Below are 23,007 nucleotides of genomic sequence, written 5' to 3'. Positions count from 1 at the left end.
TATCGATGTGTGACATTTTCTGGTGAGCAAGGGTTTATTTAGTCTACTAGGGCAACAAGTAATGACAGATGAGAAGCTGCATGTATAGTATCTAATTATAGACAAGTTGACTTAACAAATCCAGAGTGGCACAGCAGTCTAAGGTACTGCATCTCAGGGCTAGAGGCGTCACTATTCAGACCCTGGTTTGATTCCAGGCTGTATCACAACCGGCCGTGATTGGGAGTCCCATAGGGGGGCGCACAATTGGCCCAGTATCGTCCGGGTTAGGGTTTGGCCGGGGTAGACCGTCATTGTAAATAAGAATTTGTTCTTAACTGACTTGCCTAGTTTATTAATAGGATGTCATTCCAGAACAGATTTGTTCCATGTTTTTTGTGAGGTTGTTATTTATTCTCAGTGTCAGGAGGCCAGTGAGATGTTAGAAGAGAAGGTTTCTGATTAGGAACATTAGTTCATGGCAGCGTGTTGTTAGAATGACGTAGCTGTCAAAAGACAATGGACTTCTTTTTGGGATTTGCGTGTATTGTTAGGTATTACTGCACTGTTGGAGCTAGGAACATAAGCACTACGCTACACCCGTGATAACATCTGCAAAAATGTGTACGCAGCCAATCACATTTGATTTAGAGGCTGATGGTCTGTGTGTGTGTGTGTGTGTATGCTGAGAGTTGTAATATTGTGTGGTCTATAGGGGCATACGCAGATGTGCATACGCATGCATGCACACACACGCCACCCCCTCCCACACACACACACACATACATACATTTGCATTGAAGTTTAGCAGTCGTTGTGGTTTCTCTGTGGTATTCCAGTGACAACTGCCTAATCTCTAAAGCCCGTAAGCTCATTAGACTTCTCCCAGGTTAGAAACAGTTACACACCTGTGTGTGTGTGTGTGTGTGTGTGTGTGTCGTTGACCACATGGTTGACCCAGTCTTACTCAATATGCCAAGTCAGAGCCTGGGTTCTTCACCAGTGAACCAACTCAATGCCTGTGTGTCGTCATCATTGAATAGCTGTGTGTGTTTCTGTGTGTGTCTGTCTGTCCGTCTGTGTGTCGTTGACCACACGGTTGACCCAGTCTTACTCAATATGCCAAGTCAGAGCCTGGAAGCTTCACCAGTGAACCAACTCAATGCCTGTGTGTCGTCATCATTGAATAGCTGTGTGTGTCTGTCTGTCTGTCTGTGTGGGTTTTTACATGTATTTGTGTATATGTGCGTGTGTGGTTGTACATGCATGTCAAATCAATTCCAATCAAATTGTATTTGCCATTATTTTTCAGAATTTGCTTCTGTGTGTGCGTACGTGCCTGCATACATCCTATTTGTTTGACTGTGTGTGTGATACAGCTGTTCTAACAAATTGTTCTAGTTTATATATCCCAGAACTCTGATTATGAAATGGTGTGTGTTACTGCATCCCAGTATTTAGCCAGCTAAAGAATACTGGCTGGCCCACTTTTGAAGCATTCTCAGACACCTGCTCTGTTCAACCAATGCTTAACTTCTCTAGGGTAGGGGGCAGCATTCAGAATTTTGGCTGAAAAGCATGCCCAAATTAAACTGCCAGCTACTCATCCCCAGAAGATACGATATGCATATTATTAGTATATTTGGATAGAAACCACTCTGAAGTTTCTAAAACTGTTTGAATCATGTCTGTGAGTATAACAGAACTTATTTAGCAGGCGAAACCCCGAGGACAAACCATTCAGATATTTTTATGAGGTCACTCTCTTTTCAATTAGGTTTCATTGGGAAACCAGATTTGTAAGGGACCTGCTTGCAGTTCCTACCGCTTCCACTAGATGTCAACAGTCTTGAGAAATTGGTTGAGGTTATTCCTTTGTGTAATGAAGAAGTACGGCCATCTTGAACGAGAGTCACATGAAGTGTCCTGTTAGATAGAAGCGTGTGACCAGAAAGCTAGCTATAGTTGGTTTTAATCCTGTATTGAACACAGATCATCCCATCTTCAATTTTATCGATTTATTAACGTTAAAAAATACCTAAAGTTGTATTACAAAAGTAGTTTGACATTTTTTGGCAAAGTTTACAGGTAAACTTTGAGATATTTTGAAGTCACGTTTGAGCAAGTTGGAACCGGTGTTTTTCTGGATCAAACGCGCCAAATAAATGGACATTTTGGATATATATCGACGGAATTAATCGAACAAAAGGACAATTTGTGATGTTTATGGGACATATTGGAGTGCCAACAACAGAAGCTCGTCAAAGGTAAGGCATGAATTATATTTTTATTTCTGCGTTTTGTGTCGCGCCTGCAGGGTTGAAATATGCTTCTCTGTCTTTGTTTACTATTGTGCTATCCTCAGACAATAGCATTGTTGGCTTTCGCCGAAAAGCATATTTGAATTCTGACATGTTGGCTGGATTCACAACCAGTGTAGCTTTAATTTGGTATCTTTCATGTGTGATTTAATGAAAGTTAGATGAAGTGAGACAGTAGCGTCCCGCCTAAACTCAGATTTTTTGAATATAAATATGAACTTTACCGAACAAAACATACATGTATTGTGTAACATGAAGTCCTATGAGTGTCATCTGATGAAGATCATCAAAGGTCAGTGATTAATTTTATCTCTGCTTTTTGTTACTCCTCCCTTTGGCTGGAAAAATGGCTGTCTTTTTCTGTGACTTGGCTCATACCTAACATAATCGTTTGGTGGGCTTTCGTCGTAAAACCTTTTTGAAATCGGACACTTTGGCTGGATTTATAACAAGTGTATCTTTAAAATGGTGTAAAATACTTGTATGTTTGAGGAATTTAAATGAATTTGAATTTGGTGCCCTGCAGTTTCACTGGCTGTTGACGAGGTGGGATGCTACCGTCCCACATACCCTAGAGAGGTTAACATGGCTTACTGACCTAAAAACCAAGCTCTAGAAACTACTGTTCACTCAATGTTATTGTTCATGTTATTGCAAGGTATTTGTCACAAGTGTAGAGAGGAGTAGGCAGGAGGTAGTCACAGGTTTAGAACTACTAAACTTATTAAAGCACTATATATCTAAAAGCGGGACAAATTCCAAAGTGCAAAATAATAAAGTACTTAGGAAATAGTAGGAGAGATTCCTCTCAGGAAAACAAGCAGCATTTACAATGACCGACAAAAACAAATGGCAGAGCGAGTGTGTATATATATATGTATGTATGTATGTATGTATGTATGTATGTATGTATGTATGTATGTATATATATATACGTATATATATACAGTGATAGAGTGGGGATTGGAACCAGGTGTGTAATGATGATGAGACAAGTCCGGGGTTGATGAGTGAAGGGCGTTTGCCAGCAGCAGGTTCGGCAGCAGCTAGCAGCTTGGGGACGACCCCGGAGACGCGGTGCGAGTCGGTCGGGACGACGCCTGTGGAAGGCCTGAATGAGAGAATGGTCCAGGACGTCACGCGGCGGAACCCAGCACCGCTCTTCGGGACCGTACTCCTCCCAGTCGACCAGGTACTGGAGAGACCTCCATGACGCCGTCCAACAGACTGCGGACGGAGAACTCCGGGGCCCCCTCGACGTCCAAGGGAGGGGAGGTGCATCGTGAGGTCCAGCGCTACCCAAGGGACCAGCTGCCACCGGCCTGAGGATAGATACATGAAATGAGGGTGGGATGCGGTAATTGACGGTGAGCTGAAATCTGTACGTCACCTCATTGACTCTCCTCAGGTTATTGAACGTCTCCAGAAACCGCGGGCTCAGCTTCCGGCAGGGCAGGCGGAGGGGAACATCCTTCGTAGAATGCCAGACCCTGTCACCGGGGCCACACTGCGGAGACGATCAGCCTGCACCGTCTCCTGGAGGACGACGCAATGGAGAAGGGTGTGCGCTGTGTTCCATACCTCCTCGGCGCGCCGGAACCAATCGTCCACCGCATGAGCCTCGATCTGACTCCGGTGCCAGGCCCGGCTGATAGCCTAGAACACATTGAAAGGGTGTGAGGTTAGTGGAGGAGTGACAGAGGGAGTTTTGTGCATATTCTTCCCAAGGCAGAAACGCAGCCCACTCCCCCGGCCGGTCCTGACAGTAACTACGAAGGTAGTTAGTAGTTCCTGATTTATCCTTTCCACCTGCCCATTTGATTGAGGACAATACCAGGAGGTGAGCCTGACCATGACACCCAGTCATTCCATAAAGGCCGTACAGACACGGGAGGTGAATTGAGGATCACGGTCAGACACGATGTTCTCTGGGATCCCGCAGTGCCGGAAGACACCGCAGTCTGCATGGCTGTAGGGAGACCAGGCATAGGAATCAAACGACAGGCTTTGGGAAACCGGTCCACGATGACCAGGATGGTGATGTGCCCCTCCGAGGGGGGAAGATCTGTGACAAAGTCCACGGAGAGATGACACCAGGATCGTTGTGGAACCGACAGCGGGTGGAGTTTGCCATAGGGAAGGTGTCTCGGTGTCTTTCTCTGTGTGCAGGTGGGTCAGGAAGAGACGTAAACCCGGATGTCCTGGGCTAAGGTGGGCCACCAGTACTTGGTGGAGAGACAGTCGATAGTACGGGCTATACCCGGGTGCCCCGACACAGGTGCTGCATGTGCCCAGGCGAGGAGATGTCCTGCACATCAGAGGGCACGTAGATATGCCCCTCGGGACAGTGGGCAGGTGAGGGCTCCACGACAGGACCTACAATGCGGGACAGGGGATGAATGGGTGTCACTTTCTCCCTCTAATCCTCTGTGTCATGCACTCGGGACAACGCATCGGCCTTGACGTTCTTAGATCCCGACCGGTAGGAGAGGGTAAAGTCAATCCTGGAGAAGAATAGGCCCCACCTGGCCTGACACGGGTTCAGCCTCTTCGCTGCTCGAATATACACTAGGTTCCGGTGATACGTCCAAACAAGGAATGGGTGTAGAGCACCCTCCAGCCAGTTGTCGCCATGTTTTCCAGCGCCTTCTTGACGGCCAGCAACTCATGATCCCCCAGGTCGTAATTCCCCTCCGTGGGAGACAGCTTCCGTGAGTAGAAGGCGCATGGATGGAGTTTAGGCAGCGATCCAGTGCGTTGGAAGAGAATAGCCCCTACTCCAACTTCTGAGGTGTCCACCTCCACGATGAAGGGAAGAGATGGGTCAGGATGAGCCAGAACAGGTGAGTTTGTAAAACGTTCCTTGAGCACACAGAAGGCTTCGTTGGCCTCCTCAGTCCAGCACAGCTGTCTAGGACCGCCCTTCAAGACAGAGGTGAGAGGGGTCACCACTGTGCTGATACCCCTAATGAAGCGCCTGGAATAGTTGGCAAAACCTAGGAAGCTCTGCACCGCCTTTATGTTGGATGGAACAGGCCACGACCGTACTGCACTGATCCTCTGCTCTTCCATCTCCGCTCCCGCGGTGGATATCTGATAACCCAGGTAGGAGACCGCCTGCTGGAAGAATAGGCACTTCTCCGCCTTGGTGTACAGGTGATGCCCTATCAGCCTATCCAAAACAGACCTTACATGAGAGACATGTTGCTCGTGTGTAGTGGAGTAAACCAAGATGTTGTCTATGTACACCACTATACAGCGACCCAACATGTCTCTAAACACCTCGTTAACCTCTCTGAGATATGTGGGACGGTAGCGTCCCACCTCGACAACAGCCAGTGAAATTGCAGGGCGCCAAATTCAAACCAACAGAAATCCCATAATTAAAATTCCTCAAACATACAAGTATTTTACACCATTTTAAAGATAAACTTCTTGTAAATCCAGCCACAGTGTCTGATTTCAAATAGGCTTTACGGCGAAAGCACACCAAACGATTATGTTAGGTCAGCACCATAAAGCCATTTTCCAGCCAAGGAGAGCCCTCACAAAAGTCAGATATAGCGATTAAATTAATCACTAACCTTTGATCTTCATCAGATGGCACTCACAGGACTTCATGTTACACAATAAATGTGTGTTTTGTTCAATAAAGTTAATCTTTATGTCCAAAAACCTCAATTGAAATTGGTGTGTTATGGTCAGAAATGCATTGTCTCAAACAAACATCCGGGGAAAGTGTAACGAACGTCGTAATCCTCCTCGTCTGAGGAGGAGCAAGGATCGGACCAAAACGCAGCGTGGTATGTATCCATATTTATTTGAATGCTTTTCAACACGAACAAAAACAATAAACAGAATGAAACCAACGACGCTACAGTCCTGAACTTGAGAACATATAAAACATGAACGCACGAACAGGAACAATCACCTACAAACAAACAGTGAACACAGCCTACCTAAATATAGTTCCCAATCAGAGACAACGTAAAACACCTGCCTCTGATTGAGAACCATATCAGGCAAATGAGACACACCTAAACCAATGAGACACATTACATAGACTACACCCACCCAGCTCACGTCATGACCAACTAAACAAAGGAAATAAGGTCAGGAACGTGACAGAAAGTGCAGAGAGCCACATCAAATTACAGAAATCCTCATAATAAACATTGATAAAAGATGTTATCAATGTGTTATTCATGGGAATATAGATAAACTTCTCCTTAATGCAACCGCTGTGTCAGATTTCAAAAACGCTTTACGGCGAAAGCACACCTTGCGATTTATGTTTGGTAAGCGCAAAGTCACAGAAAAACATACAGACATTTTCCAAAGAAGGAGAGGTGTCATAAAAGTCAGAAATAGCATTATAAATATTCACTTACCTTTGATGATCTTCATCAGAATCCACTCCCAGGAATCCCAGTTCCACAATAACTGGGAGTGGGGGTTGTAAAGGGACTAGAGGAATGCGAAGTGATAAGGCCACTAACCGGTCTAGGAAATTACCTGCAGTACCTGAGTCCATTAGGGCAGGACTCAGTGGGGGACCAGGATAGTCCGGGAAGGTGACAGGAAGGAGGACGGGCTGGGTGGACAGAGAGGAGCAAGGCACATCGAAGGCCTACCTGGGAAGAAGCAGGAGCACTCCTCGGCCTATCGCTTCCTCACCTGGTTCTCCTTCTGGGACAGGTGTTCCAGGGGTGGTCTGACTCCCTGCAGTAGGAGCAGAGACCCTGTTGATGGCGACATTGACGTTCCTCTGGGGGAAGGTGCGTCATGCCTACCTCCATGGGGTCAGTCTTGCTGGAGGTTCCGGAGAGAGACCCGAACACCCGGGATGGGCGTCGACAGGCACGCAGGAGATTATCCAGGCGGATGGCCATGACGATGAGCTAGTCCAGCGTGAGGTCCTCATCGCGACAGGCCAGCTCGGTCTGGATGTCTGCCTGTAGCCTGCAGTGGAAAACCGTCAACAGGGCCTGGTCGTTCCAGCCAGTGGACGCAGCCACCATCCAGAGCGTACTCAGACGTTGTACTGGACCCCAGTACACTGTAGACTGAGGAGACGCTCACCTCCCTCTCGGTCCTCTGTAGGGTGGTCGAAAACTGCACTTCTGAACCGCCCCTCTCCCAGATGGCGTGCACACACTCTTTGTCCCTCTCGGAGGCCATCCTGGCATGACGAGCAAGGTGGAGGTCACACTGCAGGAGAAACCCCCTACAGTGAGCTGGGGTGCCGTCAAACCGCTCTGGGAGGGGCAGGTGGACATTGCTGATCAGACCTGGTGATGTAGATTGTGACTGGAACAACCGTGGGGAGCTGGGAAGGTGGTGGTGTAGCCTGCAGCTGGCGTATGGTCCGGAGCACCACGTCCATGGCAGTCCCGAGGTGCTCCTGGCACGAGTCGTGGTCTCCTATAGCGGAGAGGTTGGGATGTCCTGCTGCTTCCTTTTCTCTTGGGTCGGTCATTCTGTCACAAGTGTAGAGAGGAGTAGGCAGGAGGCAGTTGCAGGTTTAGAACTTCTGCATTTATTAAAGCATTATATATATCTTAAAGCAGGACGAAACCCAAAGTACAAAATAATAAACTACTCAGGAAATAGTAGGAAAACAAGAAACATTTACAATGACAGACAAAGACTTCTTCTACTTCTATGAGGTTTAACGGCGGTTGGCATCCAATTTGTTGCATTACCACCACCTACTACACTGGAATACAAGTCCCTTATACTTTGCTTGAAAAATACAAATGTAATAAATAAATACCCTACCGTCTAACACTACACTCACTAATTTCAAAATTATATAAAATTAACACCACCCTACTTCACTAATTAAATGTATTTATTCCTACCTCATGTCATCATCCTGAAAGGATGGGACATCACCACTTAACACACCCTGTAACTCTTCTGATGTCAAGTCTCGCACAGCAAAATACCATTCTGCAGATGCCACCACTACCTCAATTTTTTGCGACTTCCGTTTCATCCCTGCAGTACAGTGGATAACCATTACTATAAATTCTAAAAATCCAATCTTACTGAAACTTATATCACTTTTTGGCCTATCCCTCTATACTGGTATATCTCTACTACTCTCACAACTCCTCCTCCTTAACCAATCTTCTTCTACTTTCTTCACTGCCTCAGTATATGACAAATTCTGCACTACTTTAACCCTGGAAACCTCAACCTGCCTTTCTCGCACGAGACATGTCTGATCCCCAGCTCCATGGGCGCCCCTACAATTAACACATTCCACTACTTTCACCAATACTACACATTCCTTTGTCTCATGCCCTTCTGCACACTTCTCACACGTTGGACCCTCCCTCCTACACACTGCTGCAACATGCCCATAAGCTTGACACCTGTAACATCGTAATGTATTCGGCACATACTCTCATACAGGATAACTTATATATCCTAACTTCACTTTGTCGGGTAAGGACTCAACTTCAAAACTCAAAAGAACAGACAATGACTCTTCTGTTTCTCCACTCTCGCCACCCTGTCTCCGTCGCATCAAACGACAAGCATCACATACACCGGGAATCTTTTCCCTCAGCTGGTCAACTTTTATATTTACTGCTATTCCAGTTATCATTCCTTTCATTGGTGCCCTTTTCTTGAGAGCGAAACAATTCACTTTTCTTTCCCCCATTTGTTTTATTCCGAGCGCCTTCTCCCTCTGACCAACAGAAACACAAACAATTATTACTAGACCACTTCTGGTTACCCTCATCGATTCCACTTTACTCAACTCTTTTTTTTTTTCACCCACCTTGAAACCACAAATGGATCAGCCAAATGGCAAGAATCCACTTTTTCCATACACTTCAATCTTACTGTCACAGACTCATCTTTTTCCTGACCCTCGGTGCATACCTCGGTCTCCGATAACTTCACCACACCTACCACCTCCGATTCACTTCCATTTTTCCTCCTGTCTTCAGCTCCCTCTGCTTACACTTTCTACCATTTCTTCTTTAACAAACCATCTCCCTTTTTTCCACAATTTTTATCCGACTCAAGCTCACCCTATTCTTCCCTCTCTCTCTTAGACCTCCTCCCTCTCTTTTTCCAAGGATATGTCTCCTTATGATAATACTGCACTACTCCTGACAATCATCTTGTTCTTTCTTTCTCTAAGGACTCCATTTACACCAACACGCCACGTCCTTTTGTTTTCGGCATCACCGAGAAAGACAAATGACAGAGGGAGTATATATACAGTGATAGAGGGGAGATTGGAACCAGGGGTGTGTAATGATGACGAGACAAGTCCGGGGTTGATGAGTGAAGGGCGTTCGGCAGCAGCTAGAAAGCAGGCGATGCCGAACGTCTGAGCTGGACAGGAGGGGGAGCCAAAACGAAGGCTGGTGTGACAGTATTGAATGAACGTGTAACTGCATGTAATTGTACATCAAGATTTGTATATTGTAGAGTAGTTTTTGGCTCAATGACAGCGTTTTGATCAGACTAAAACCTGCAGATATTACAAAGCCTATTCAAAAGCACTCATTGTGACTGATATGGCACGGGTCACATCCAAAAGAGAAATGCACTAAATTAATATTGTTTGTTTTCTCCCCTTGTGCTAAATTAGTTTAAAGGGTGACTGCACTTCCTCATTTGGCCTCATTTTAGATTTGGTTCATTAAGAAATGCTAGCAGCCATGACTGAATGCAAACGTTAGTTGGTTTTGGGGTGTGGTTTGATGTGGGTGTCTCGTGTGTGCTCGCAGGTGGCAGAGTTAGCTAAATGATTTAGCCAATTAGCTTCAGCTAGCTGGTGTGCGACCGTGGCAAAGTTGGTTTGACTTTCGATAGCCTATCTCTGGGGCTAGTTAGGGAAATTAGACAATATTTTGTAAATATTTTAAATGCTTTCAATATTTGTATATGTGTAGTGGAAAAATAAAGACAGTGAACAAATGTGAACAATGATGAAGGCCAGTGATGAAGATGCATCGAGCGGCTTGCTGGCGCCAAAGCCCAGCACGATGACAATCACAATTTATGGCATTGGTAGAATGACAGACCATCTGTGGCAATCTCAATGAAGAGACATTCCCACAGAAGTCCTAGGGTCACTGTAGCCAGGAGAGGTGAAGACTTATGAAACTTGAATTGACTAAATTAATGTTGCTGTGTGAATTAGAGTGTCATGTTTGGATTGTTTCAGGAGGTCATAAAGACCTATGAATTTGTATATATTTCATTGTACTGTAAGTGATGTGGATTTATTGTTACAGAGAAACTGTTGTTCTGGTCGTTGGACGGCGCATAGTTCAAAGTGGAGCTATAATTTAGAAAATAGGTATATCCAAGAATGTCGGTGTTGTTTTCATGCCTTTGTTTTAATGTTTTGAGCCATGCAAAGGGATGTGAATTAGATTATGGGAGATACTGGGATTTGGCGCTCTTGGAAAGAATTAAAGCTGGGTTTAAACGTTGATCATGGAGTCATTGGTAAACCGACCTCCTGATATACGCTTGTATGTCATAGTGGTGAATTGTCTATGCGGTTAAAGACTTTTATTTTCATTGTGAAGATTTCTGCTATGTACCATTTGGTAACTGTATTCTTATTGCGTAACTGTAATACATCGGATTATTTTTAAATGGATACAAACCGTAGTCTTCTAACTGTGCATCTCTGAGCTGAGGGTTAACTCAATAATTTAATGCTAGGACAATGATTGCACGATATTAGCTCTTTGTTCCTTAGCCTCTTAATAATTGCATAACGGTAAACCTAGACACGTGCGTCTTATAATATTCCGAGGGGTGACGCAAGGCTCTCAACTTTGGCTATACCCACTGGATACAATTATGGGCTTATAGCCTTCAAATAATTATGGAGTCAGATAGTACATATATTATGGGCATAGAACCTCTACACTAATTCTCTGTATTCCTCAGAGGAAGTGAATTTTCACTATTCTACATATGCATTTCAACAATTTATAGTTTGAAGTTTAAGTCATTGAAATTCTGAGCTATTAAAATTGTATCCCATGTATATTGTGTAATTGACCTAAGGTCCCTAACTGGCCCAATATGGATATCCAAAGATGATTTCCAAATTGATGATTTCTTGTGTGCTGCCAGCTGTGGGCAAGATAGAAACAAACCCAACTTTCTTGTTTGTTTGTGACTGTGATGCAGTCCAAAACATTGTTTTGGACGAGACTGACTTTATGACCAAAATTATCCTATTTCTACTTTGTAGTCAATTTTGACAGTAGAATATAAACTCAGCAAAAAAAGAAATGTCCCTTTTTTTAGGACCCTGTCTTTCAAAGATAATTCGTAAAAATCCAAATAACTTCACAGATCTTCACTGTAAAGGTTTTAAACACTGTTTCCCATGCTTGTTCAATAAACCATAAACAATTCATGAACATGCACCTGTGAAATGGTCATTAAGACACTAACAGCTTACAGACGGTAGGCAATTAAGGTCACAGTTATGAAAACTTAGGACACTAAAGAGGCCTTTCTACTGACTCTGAAAAACACCAAAAGAAAGATGCGCAGGGTTCCTGCTCGTCTGCGTGAATGTGCCTTAGGCATGCTGCAAGGAGGCATGAGGACTGCAGATGTGGCCAGGGCAATAAATTGCAATGTCCGTACTGTGAGACGCCTAAGACAGCGCTACAGGGAGACAGGACGGACAGCTGATCGTCCTCGCAGTAACAACACCTGCACAGGAACGGTACATCCGAACATCACACCTGCGGGACAGGTACAGGATGGCAACAACAACTGCCCGAGTTACACCAGGAACGCACAATCCCTCCATCAGTGCTCAGACTGTCCGCAATAGGCTGAGAGAGACTGGACTGAGGGCTTGTAGGCCTGTTGTAAGGCAGGTCCTCACCAGAAATCACCGGCAACAACGTCGCCTATGGGCACAAACCTACCGTCATTGGACCAGACAGGACTGGTAAAAAGTGCTCTTCACTGACGAGTCGTGATTTTGTCTCACCAGGGGTGATGATCAGATTCGCGTTTATCATTGACAGAATGAGCGTTACACCGAGGCCTGTACTCTATAGCGGGATCGATTTGGAGGTGGAGGGTCCGTCATGGTCTGGGGCGGTGTGTCACAGCATCATCGGACTGAGCTTGTTGTCATTGCAGGCAATCTCAACGCTGTGCATTACAGGGAAGACATCCTCCTCCCTCATGTGTTACCCTTCCTGCAGGCTCATCCTGACATGCCCCTCCAGCATGACTAGCCATACTGCTCGTTCTGTGCATTATTTCCTGCAAGACAGGAATGTTAGTGTTCTGCCATGGCCAGCGAAGAGCCTGGATCTCAATCCCATTGAGCACGTCTGGGACCTGTTGGATCGGAGGTTGAGGGCTAGGGCCATTCCCCCCAGAAATGTCCGGGAACTTGCAAGTGCCTTGGTGGGAAAGTGGGGTAACATCTCACAGCAAGAACTGGCAAATCTGGTGCAGTCCATGAGGAGGAGATGCATTGCAGTACTTAATGCAGCTGGTGGCCACACCAGACACTGACTGTTACTTTTGATTTTACCCCCCCCCCCCCTTTGTTCAGGGACACATTATTCCATTTCTGCTAGTCACACGTCTGTGGAACTTGTTCAGTTTATGTCTCAGTTGTTGAATCTTGTTATGTTCATACAAATATTTACACATGTTACGTTTGCTGAAAATAAACGCAGTTGACAGTGAGAGGACGTTTCTATTTTTGCTGAGTTTAGGTTGTTTTCTAAATGAGAAGTTGTTTTTTTAGGGTCAGTTGCTCTTTAACGTTGCTCCATGTGGCTTGGCGACCTAAGATCAATAGATAATATTAGGCAATGCAGTTGGTAACCTATTGGTACCAAATGGTGTCTTGTAGTGGTGCTAGGTTTTAAATGAATCCCAAAGAAGCAAAAGTAATTCATAGGTTTTTACAGTGTTATTACCATTTTACCTTGTCATTTATTGGTAAATACCTGGCATACCTGGATTGATGGTTTTCTAACCAAGCCCTCTTTCTGTTCTTTTGTCTCTCTCTCTCTCTCTCTCTCTCTCTCACTCTGCAGTCATGGGATATTTTCTTCCGGAATGCTAACGCGGGGGCGCCACCAGGCGCAGCCTATCAGAGCCCTCCTCCTCTGGGTGGTGCTGCTCTGGGATTGGCTAACGCTCAGGCGATGGTCGGGCTGCAACCTAACGTGGAGAAGCTAGTGGAGGACCATCTGGCTGTACAGTCACTTGTACGAGCATACCAGGTACTGTACACACACACACACACACACTGACACACTGAGTGTAATACCTGTGTTTAGGAGGTTCCTCTGAACACACACACACACACTTATGCACCTTATATTATATACACACACACACACACACTGAGTGTCATTGCCCTGTATGCGTCTAGGTGCGGGGGCACCACATAGCCAAGCTGGACCCTCTGGACATCAGTGTTGTAGACTTTGATGAGGCCCCAGTAATGGTGGGCTTGAAGAAAGTTGGTGAGAAACATGTGCCCGCCTGCCTCGCCTCGCTGCCGTGTGTGTGCCGACTCTGATTAAGCTACTTATTTGTTAACCTTTCTGATTGATTGTCTTACTTTCTTCTTCCTCTGTTCTCCCTTCGTTTATTCTTTCTCTTTTTCTCTTTTTCCCTACCTCTTGCTTTCTGGATTTATTTGATCTTCCACCTCTTTTTGATTTTTCTTTCCTCCCCTCTGCTATCTTTTGCGGTTTTGTTTATTTTGAATATTTTAATTTGTCCCCTCCTTTCGAACTTGCCCCCTGCCCCCCTGTAGATTCGGGGTCACCACGTGGCACAGCTGGACCCTCTGGGCATCATGGCTGCCATCGACCCAGGCCCTCCCCCCTCTGACATCATCACCTCCAATGACAAACTGGGTGAGGAGAGGAGGGGAAGGGTTAAGGGTTAATTGAGACTGACAGGTTTTAGGCCTTAAATATAGTCTGTCGCCACATACTGTATCTAACCCTATCCCACACCCCTATCCTCACCCTCCACATGGTTTAACCCACCTGTCACCCAACTATGTCATTTCTTTAGCGTGTACTATAGCAGTAAACTATATATTTGGCTGTGCTAGTGTTGCATATGCCATGGGTAAATATTGCATGCCGCCATTTTGTTTCATTCATTCGCACTCACATTTAGGGCACAGAGTCAGATTGTCGCACTGTTCAACCATGGGATTTAGTTATGTCTCCAGTAGTGATGCACAATATATCGGTGAACATATCAGAATCAGCCAATATTAGCAAAAATTGACAATATCGGTATCGGCCCGATGTCTATTATAACGCCGATGTGAAAAACCGATGACAAAGCTGACGTGCATACCTATATAACGTAGGTACATGACGTAATGACGCCACGTCAAATTTTGCGCTACACGTGCGACACAGCATTCCTAACCCAGCCCACAATGTCTGCTGTGTGGATCGAGCAGTCAACAAGTCGAGCAGTCATTTCAAAGAGTAAGAACATTTCAGCGAGACAACTCAAAGGCGAAATCCATTAACGCCAAGATAATGGGATTCATTGCCCTTGACAATCAACCGTTCTCTGTCGTGGGTGATGTTGGCTTTCGCCGACCAGTCGAGCACCGGTACACGTTGCCCTACCAGAGTTACACAGTAATAGCGTCACTGCTATTAGCTTCACAACATAATATGGAACGCCGTTTGGGTCTTTGCGTGTCAAAAAAGATACACATCAATTAACACTATTTGTCTCGTCAAATAAGCTTTTAATTTGACACGTCAAATAATTAAAGAAATAAATGAAAGAATGGTGTGTGTGTTCTGAATTTGCACGTCCAAGCCAAGCGCCACCACTACTATCAGTAGCACTGTCAAGCTGTACAAAAAAGTCTGCAAACATCAGCCACAAACTATGTGTTTACAATACCGCGTTGGTAATAAAGCATTATTTGTTCGACTGCAACTTTTGGGGTAGCTAGCTTTAGCTTGGTACCTAGCTAGTACCAATACAACCAACCTGAAAACAATGACCAGTAGAAACTGCAATCATTTTCATTTTTCTTAGCAATGATTTAGGACTCCTTGTGAGTAACTATTAGCTAGGTTGCCACTTGTTGTTCACCTATTGAAATTGAACTTCAGTTCATTAAAATAAATAGCTAGCCAGCTACTTAACCCTGTTGCCCAAAGCTAACGTTATAAGCAGCCAGCTGGCTTCATCTGGCTAGTGAAGCTCGACCGGACCGGGGTATGTGTTGTGAAGCTAGCCACAATAAGGATTAGGCACAACAGTGGAATTTGCGGTTTGTCTTCAAAATAAAAGGACCTCTTTGAAAGTGATGCAGAAGGTTACAATTGGGGGAATCATGCCATATTTAGACTAGATAATGTTAAACAAGGTTGGAAGGTGAAGCAATGAAATGGGGTGGGTATCAGTCTACTCGGTGACACCCACAGAAGAGTTTACGCAAATATTAGCGTTGTAGTTCTTATCGCGGGACTGCGACTGTGTGAAATCACCTCCCCAGTCAGCCTATTGTGTGTATTGACATTCATATTGCACTGTACAGCTTTACCTAAGGATTCGGGGATCAATGAAATGGGGTATCAGTCTACTCCATACCAAAGATATTTTTTCCCAACGTCATCCTCAGAGTTTTCAGACTCTAAAACATCTACGCAGTATTGTTTTTCCTCAGGAATAGTGTTCAATACACATGGGTTGACAATAAATGTTGCTCAATACACAGTTTCAGAGTCCCGCAATAAGAGCTACGGTGCTAGCTCTTGATGTTCTCTGGGTGTCATTGAATAGACTGATACCCCATGTCATTGATCCACAATCCACAGGTAAGGCTGTACAGTGAAATAAGTATGCCCCCAATGCAATTCTAAAGTCTAATACAGCCAGTGTGATTATAACAGATTTTTGTGAAATTAACAAAGAAAAATTGGGGGTGGATCTTATATAACAACATTCCAACCTCGTTTAGCATGATCTATTAAATTATGGCATAATTCTACTATTTGTATTCATTTAATGACTATTGTGGCTAATCCTTATTGTGGCTAGCTTTACATAGATGGGTCCGACCACCATTAATCAAATAAGAACTGTCTTATAAATTAGGGTTATTTTAGATGATGACACCTAGCAATATAGTTAGCTGGGTAACTATAGCTACTGAAACAGATTATGTCGTTTTGCTATGTTTTTGTGGAAGAACATTGTTTGCATCCATGAGCTAGCTAGCTTTTCTTTTATGACCAGCACTGTAGGCGCGAGACAACTTTATCAGCATCATAGCATACGTATCGATGAATCGTTGTGAAATATGAAATACGAGTGATAGTGTAATCAATGTGTAATAACTACGTAAAAAAATTATGAACGCGTTAAATTATTATGTCATATTCAGGTCCTGATTGGTCAACAAGCATGTTTGGCACAGCATCCAAACGACATTCCGTAGTATGAGAAATCCTGGTTGAGAATGAAACGATTGAACAAATGAACAACGAAACAGCACAGCAAGTGAAAGAAATAGGTTTTGATTATGTTTTACTGGTAATGGGGACATAAGTAGATGGCAACAAAATAACTATTTGGTCTGTGTGTGTGTGTGTGTGTGTGTGTGTGTGTGTGTGTGTGTGTGTGTGTGTGTAACCTTTATTTAACTAGGCAAGTCAGTTAAGAACAAATTCTTATTTACAATGATGGCCTACCCCGACCAAACCCGGACGACGCTGGGCCAAATGTGCGCCACCATATGGGACTCCCAATCACGGCAGGATGTGATAAAGCCTGGATTCGAACCAGGGACTGTAGTGACGCATCTTGCACTTAGATGCAGTGCATTAGACCGCTGCGTCCATGTGTGTGTGTTAACTATTTAACTGTACTAGAATGCTTAAAAGGCCGCTAAAATTTTAAATATCGGTTATCGGTTCCGGTATCGGGTTTTTTTGGGCAAGGAAAATATCTGATATCAGTATCATCACCAAAAATGTAATATCGGTGCATCACTAGTTTCCAGGCATACTGTTATCTAATCACCCCTTCCTCCTGCCTGGGTAATCTCTAGGTTATGATCTCTGACAGAAAATGGTCACAGAGTGTGTGTGCATGTGTGAGTGCGTATGCGTGTGTGTGTACTGAAAGGGTTTCATAGTTTAAAAAAATGTGATTACATGGAATTTACAGTTGGCCTATTGCTAATTGGTGTTGGGGTCAAAGAGTTCTCTTCTGCACTCTTAGAAAAAAGGGTTCCAAAAGGGTTCTTTGGCTGTCCATAGGATAACTCATTTTGGTTCCAGGTAGATCTCTTTTGGGTTCTATGTAGAACCCTCTGTGTAAAGGGTTCTACATGAATCTCAACAGGGTTCTACCTGGAACCGAAAAGGGTACTTCAAAGGGTTATCCTTTGGTTCTGTGTGTCTCAAACTGGTATTGTCGAGGTTCAGTGGTGTGTCTGACTGGCTGACTGACTGGCTGTCACTTTTAGCTGATGTCAACAGGGAAATATCTGGGTTTGTGTGTGAGTTTGAGAGACATCTGTCGGTGTGCACCAGAATATGTGTGTGTGTTTGTGTGCGTGCGTGCGTGTCACCAACCACTTTGTGTGTACGTTCCACTAACCCATATGTGTGTGTCTCTCTGTGTCCCCCAGACCTCTCTGGGTATAAAGAGCGCCTGTATGATCTCACTGCTGAAGGTATGGACACAGCCCCTAGACTACAATATACAGGATCCTCGACCTTTTTAAGCTCTGCTACAGCTCTGCTGCTGCTGCGCCCTGGTTCCAAACCCATACCATGGCCCTGTCTCTACGTACTTGTTGTCTATGCCCTTAAGACTACGCTCTCAGATGGAGAAGCAAGGGCCTAGGGATCAGGTCACAGTATTGGTTTCCGAACTGGACGTAAGGATTTCTCTGTAGTGTCAGGTGATGTTCCCAAGTCCCACTGATGAGTGATGGTAGGATAGTTCCCTAGTTCTTAGCTCTTCTTTTATCTCTCGGTAGCTCTTTGTGCAGTTTATTGTAGAAGTAAAGTAGTCCCAAGTTTCTTTTCCTGAAGTAATCACGGTTAATAGCGTTGGGACAATTGTCGAAAGGTTTATGGTTCGAATCTCTAAGCCAGCTTGGTGAAAAATCTGCCGATGTGCCCTTGAGTAAGGCACTAAACCCTAATTGCTCCTTTAAATCGCTTTGGATTAGAGCGTCTGCTAAAGGACTAAAATGTAAATGTGTGTCCTCAGGGTCAGTGAGAAGGCTGTGTAGACATGTCTCTCCGGCTGCCTCAACTCTTTAACTTGATTAGATTTCATCTGCTTGGCTGGATTCCCCCCAGTCTCTAGTAAAACAAGTGGCAGAGTGTTAGAGAATGCTGCCTTGTTGTATTTTTATTAACACAAGGTCATATCAGGGGATTGTGTGTGTGTGTGTGTGTGTGTGTGTGTGTGTGTGTGTGTGTGTGTGTGTGTGCACGCGCGCGCGCTGGGTGATAGTGTGTGTTTTATTAGGTCAAATGCTGTTATGTAATTTCTGTGCTGTGCCGAGTTAATCCATTGAGGTTTGGACTGTTATTCATACACCTACTAGGAAATCAAACACACGCATCTACACGCTATAAGATTTCTTCTGTAATAAGAAGTGTATTATACATGTATTGGCTTAAAGTATAGTCTTTGATCTATAGTCGTTCTGTTAAAGTAACTGTCCAGGGAAAATATATCTTCAGAAAATGTATATTCTGTTAACTCATACCCAAATAATGTTGTTGACTCATCCTATACTCACGTTTGTGGCCAAATAATAATAAAGAATAAAAAAACATAAAAAAAAAAAAACACCTCAAACTTGTATCTCAGAAAGACCGTTTCAAAAATACTTGCTATTTCCTAATAGAACATGATGTCATGTTGGTTCATTGGCTGAGCTGGCCAATCAGCGGTCTACTCGCATGAATATTTTTAATGGTGGGTATATGCCTACACCATTCTATTGTTAGGGGTACGCAGTTCGTCCACACCATTCAAACACCTAAATGCTGCTTTTGGAAGGAAAACTATTTCAATCATATTGTAATTAACCATAGGTCATATTTTATAGGAATCTGGAAAGACTGGACAGTTACTTTAACATAACAGAAACAGCTGTTTAGATCATCAGTGCAGCTGAGGCTAGCGCTGCTCCTAGGCTTTACACACTCAAGCATTACATATGGCAGTGGAACATTTCAATAAAAAACAGACATACAGTGCCTTCAGAAAGTATTCACACCCCTTGACTTTTTCCACATTTTGTTGTTTTACAAGTTGGGATTAAAATGGATTTAATTGTAATTTTGTGTCAACGATCTACACAAAATAATCTGTATTGTCAAAGTGGAAGAAAAATTCTAACATTTGTAAAGAAAATTATGAGAAATAAAACACTCATGATTACATAAGTATTCAACCCCATTAGTCAATACATGTTAGAATCACCTTGGCAGCGATTACAGCTGTAAGTCTTTCTGGGTAAGAGCTTTCACACCTGGATTGTGCAATATTTGCACATCATTATTTAAAAAAATTCTTGAAGCGCTGTCAAGTTGGTTGTTGATCATTGCTACACAGCTGAGTTAAGTCAACTGTAATTACGCCACTCAGGAATATTCAGTGTTATCTTGATAAGCAACTCCAGTGTATATTTGGCCTTGTGTTTTAGGTTATTGACCTGCTGAAAGGCGAATTTGTCTCCCAGAGTGGTACTTCGTGATGTGTTATGTCCCTGAGTGGTTTCCTTCCTCTCTGGCAACTGAGCACTACAAAGATACATGCGTTGGGTTTGAGCAGGGTTTCTCAAACTTGGTCCTAGGGACCACAAGGGGAGCATATTTTGTTTTTTGTCCTAGTCCTAAACAGCTGATTCAAATAATCAACTAATCATAAAGCTTTGATCATTTTAAACAGCTGTGTAGTGTTGTGGCAAAAACCAAAACGTGCTCCCCTCGTGGTCCCGAGGACTGAGTTTGGGAAACTTTGTATGTAGTGACTGGTTGTATACACCATCCAACGTGTAATTAATAACTTCACCATGCTCAAAGGGATATTCATTGTCTGCTTTTTAAATGTATTTCTACCCATCTACCAATAGGTGCCCTTCTTTGCGAGGCATTGAAAAACCTCCCTGGTCTGTGGTTGAATTTGTGTTTGAAATTCACTGCTCAACTGAGGGACCTTACAGATAATTGTACGAGTGGGGTACAGAGATGAGGTAGTCATTCAAAAATAATGTTAAACACTATTATTGCACGCAGAGTCCATGCAATTTGTTATGTGACTTGTTAAGCACATTTTTACTCCTGAACCTATTTAGGCTTGCCATAACAAAGGGGTTGAATACTTATTGACTCAAGACATTTCAGCTTTTCATTTTTAATTAATTGTGACCGACCGGTTCGATTCGATCTTATGTAGCAACATTTGAAATTGTGTTTTTTTACATTGGATAAAAGTAGAGACTAGAGCATGGTATATCAGACACTACAGATTAGGAACAATTAGGAACAAAGCAGAAGTAATTCTGCTTTTAAAGTTGATAAACTTGTTACCCCACTTTTGAGAAAATGGTCCTTGAATGTTTTGGTACACCTACTGGACAGCTCTTCTTTGTTAACACCCATTCAGCATCATTCACACCAGCTTAGGCCTTAGCCCCACCCATCTCTTTAAGGATTCACATGTGACGCCATATGCTAAACAGAGTGAGTACGGTCGTTGTGTGCTAAACAACCAAAGATTTCAAAACTAAGTTAGCGTTAAGTTAGCTGGCTAGCCAGCTCAAATAATGAGCATATCATATAGCTGACAACGTCTTAACTTTAGCTAATTTGTATTCATTATTTCAGGAAAATAAACTCACAACAAGATCATTATTTACAAGTTAATGGCAAGCTAATTACAGAAAATAGCTTATGGTTGTGAGTGTGATTAAAATAAAATCAGGGCATTCTACCAGAGAACTTGAACACCGTCTCTTTGACCTAACGGTATATCCTAATTTGTCTTTGGTGCAAGTCATGTTGTTCTTCACATTACTGTCTCTGGTAAACACACACTCTATCAAGTAAAATCAAAATGTATTTGTCACATGCACAGGATACAGGAGGTGTAAACGGTACAGTGAAATGGTTACTTGCATAGTGGAGTATTCTGTTTAGCTAAACAATTAACCATAGTCCCAACTCATAACGTTACTACCCTGCATGAATCGGAAGGTAGCTAAAGCTAACCAACTAGGTTCAATGTTAGCTAGTTGGCTAACATTCGGCTATTACTAGCAATGCTCTGAGATACGAATAATATTACTACACACACGTAACGTTAGCTAGCGAGCCAGCCAGCTAGCGTTAGCTAGCTAGCTAACAGTACGCTTTAACTTGCAATGAAAACAACTTTCTGACAAAATTAGAAACGTATAATATCTTAAAATGTAGATAAATAGACTCTCTTAGTCGTATACATGGATGAACGCTTGTCCCTCTCTGTCACAGATAGTTGTTCTAAGTTTAAAGATGTAATCTGGAGACAGGTGTTTTACATAACAGCCTTCTGTGTGTTCTCTTTTTGACTTACAACATACAAGTTTGTTATTAACGCACATGGAAGTTTGTTTCAGAAGGCATTTCTGCCAAAAAAATGCATTTTGATAAAAATGTTTACGTTCCAATGCCTCTCCTGTGAAGTAGTGATGCGGGACATATGCCTAGTTTCCTGAAACGAGTCACAATTTCAAAACTTTTTTATAAACATAATTCCACTTTGACATTATGGGCTATTGTGTGTAGGCCGGTGACACAAATTCGCAATTTAATCTATTTTAAATTCAGGCTGTAAAACAACAAAATGTGAAAAAAGTCAGGGGGTTTGAGTACTTTCTGAAGGCACTATAGTGGGAGTCCGCTGACTCTGAGACAGCCTTTCACGTTCACGCCATTCCCTGCCACCATTTTGTATTTGCATCGTCGCGTACCCCTTCATTCCAGAAAATGAATTGTTTTTGTCACCCCTCCATCTCTCCCCACCACTCTTCTTCATGTTACTGCTGACATTGTTATTTCACCATCACCTCTTGCTGTTTCTTTCTCTCTCGCTCTACCTCTTTCTCGCTCATATGCTCTGTCTCTCCCGTCTATCTCGTGTAATGCAATAACCCTGCTTGTGGCCATCAAACTAACCAATCAATGTTGTGCTTTTTTGGATGTCTGTATAACTTTGATATTCGAATATAGAGTGGGTTTCTCTAGATATCACGTCTGTCATTTTGATGTTTAAATTAGCCTTCCTTCTGTATGCCCCCTCTCTCCCACTAATTCCCTGTCTTTCTGCTTTTTTCCGTCTCTCTCTCTTTCTCTAACTCTCTGATCACCTCTTCCTCTCTCCATTTGTCTATTATGTTTCTATACCCCCCCCCCCCCCCCCCTCCTCCAATCTACATGGTAACAATGGCAGAGTTCTATGGTCTGGATGAGTCCGATCTGGACAAGGTGTTCCGGCTCCCCACCACAACCTTTATAGGGGGCAGCGAGAGCACTCTGCCCCTCCGAGAGATCATACAGCGCCTCGAGGTAGAACCGACACGTTGCATGCACTCACTGCTTGCTAAAAACTGCCCACACACATACACACAGGTGCACTGACCTCT

At 43.6% G+C, this 23,007-nt stretch overlaps 1 protein-coding gene across 2 annotated transcripts in view; it reads left to right on the top strand.

Annotated features, from left to right (window-relative positions):
- LOC129863674 (2-oxoglutarate dehydrogenase complex component E1-like) overlaps positions 1-23,007 on the top strand; it is a 62,065-nt gene that overhangs the window by 21,631 nt on the left and 17,427 nt on the right. Inside the window, exons 3-5 of one of the 2 annotated variants that reach the window (XM_055935820.1) lie at positions 13,382-13,570; positions 14,113-14,215; positions 22,815-22,930. In XM_055935820.1, coding sequence (XP_055791795.1) covers positions 13,382-13,570; positions 14,113-14,215; positions 22,815-22,930 — 408 coding nt within the window. Of the gene's footprint in view, positions 1-13,381; positions 13,571-13,722; positions 13,817-14,112; positions 14,216-22,814; positions 22,931-23,007 lie in introns of both variants that reach the window. The other variant, XM_055935821.1, reaches the window with a different exon arrangement.

Source organism: Salvelinus fontinalis, chromosome 10, assembly GCF_029448725.1.
Source record: "Salvelinus fontinalis isolate EN_2023a chromosome 10, ASM2944872v1, whole genome shotgun sequence".
Lineage (NCBI taxonomy): Eukaryota > Metazoa > Chordata > Actinopteri > Salmoniformes > Salmonidae > Salvelinus > Salvelinus fontinalis.
This window is presented reverse-complemented; position numbering and strand designations above follow the sequence as displayed.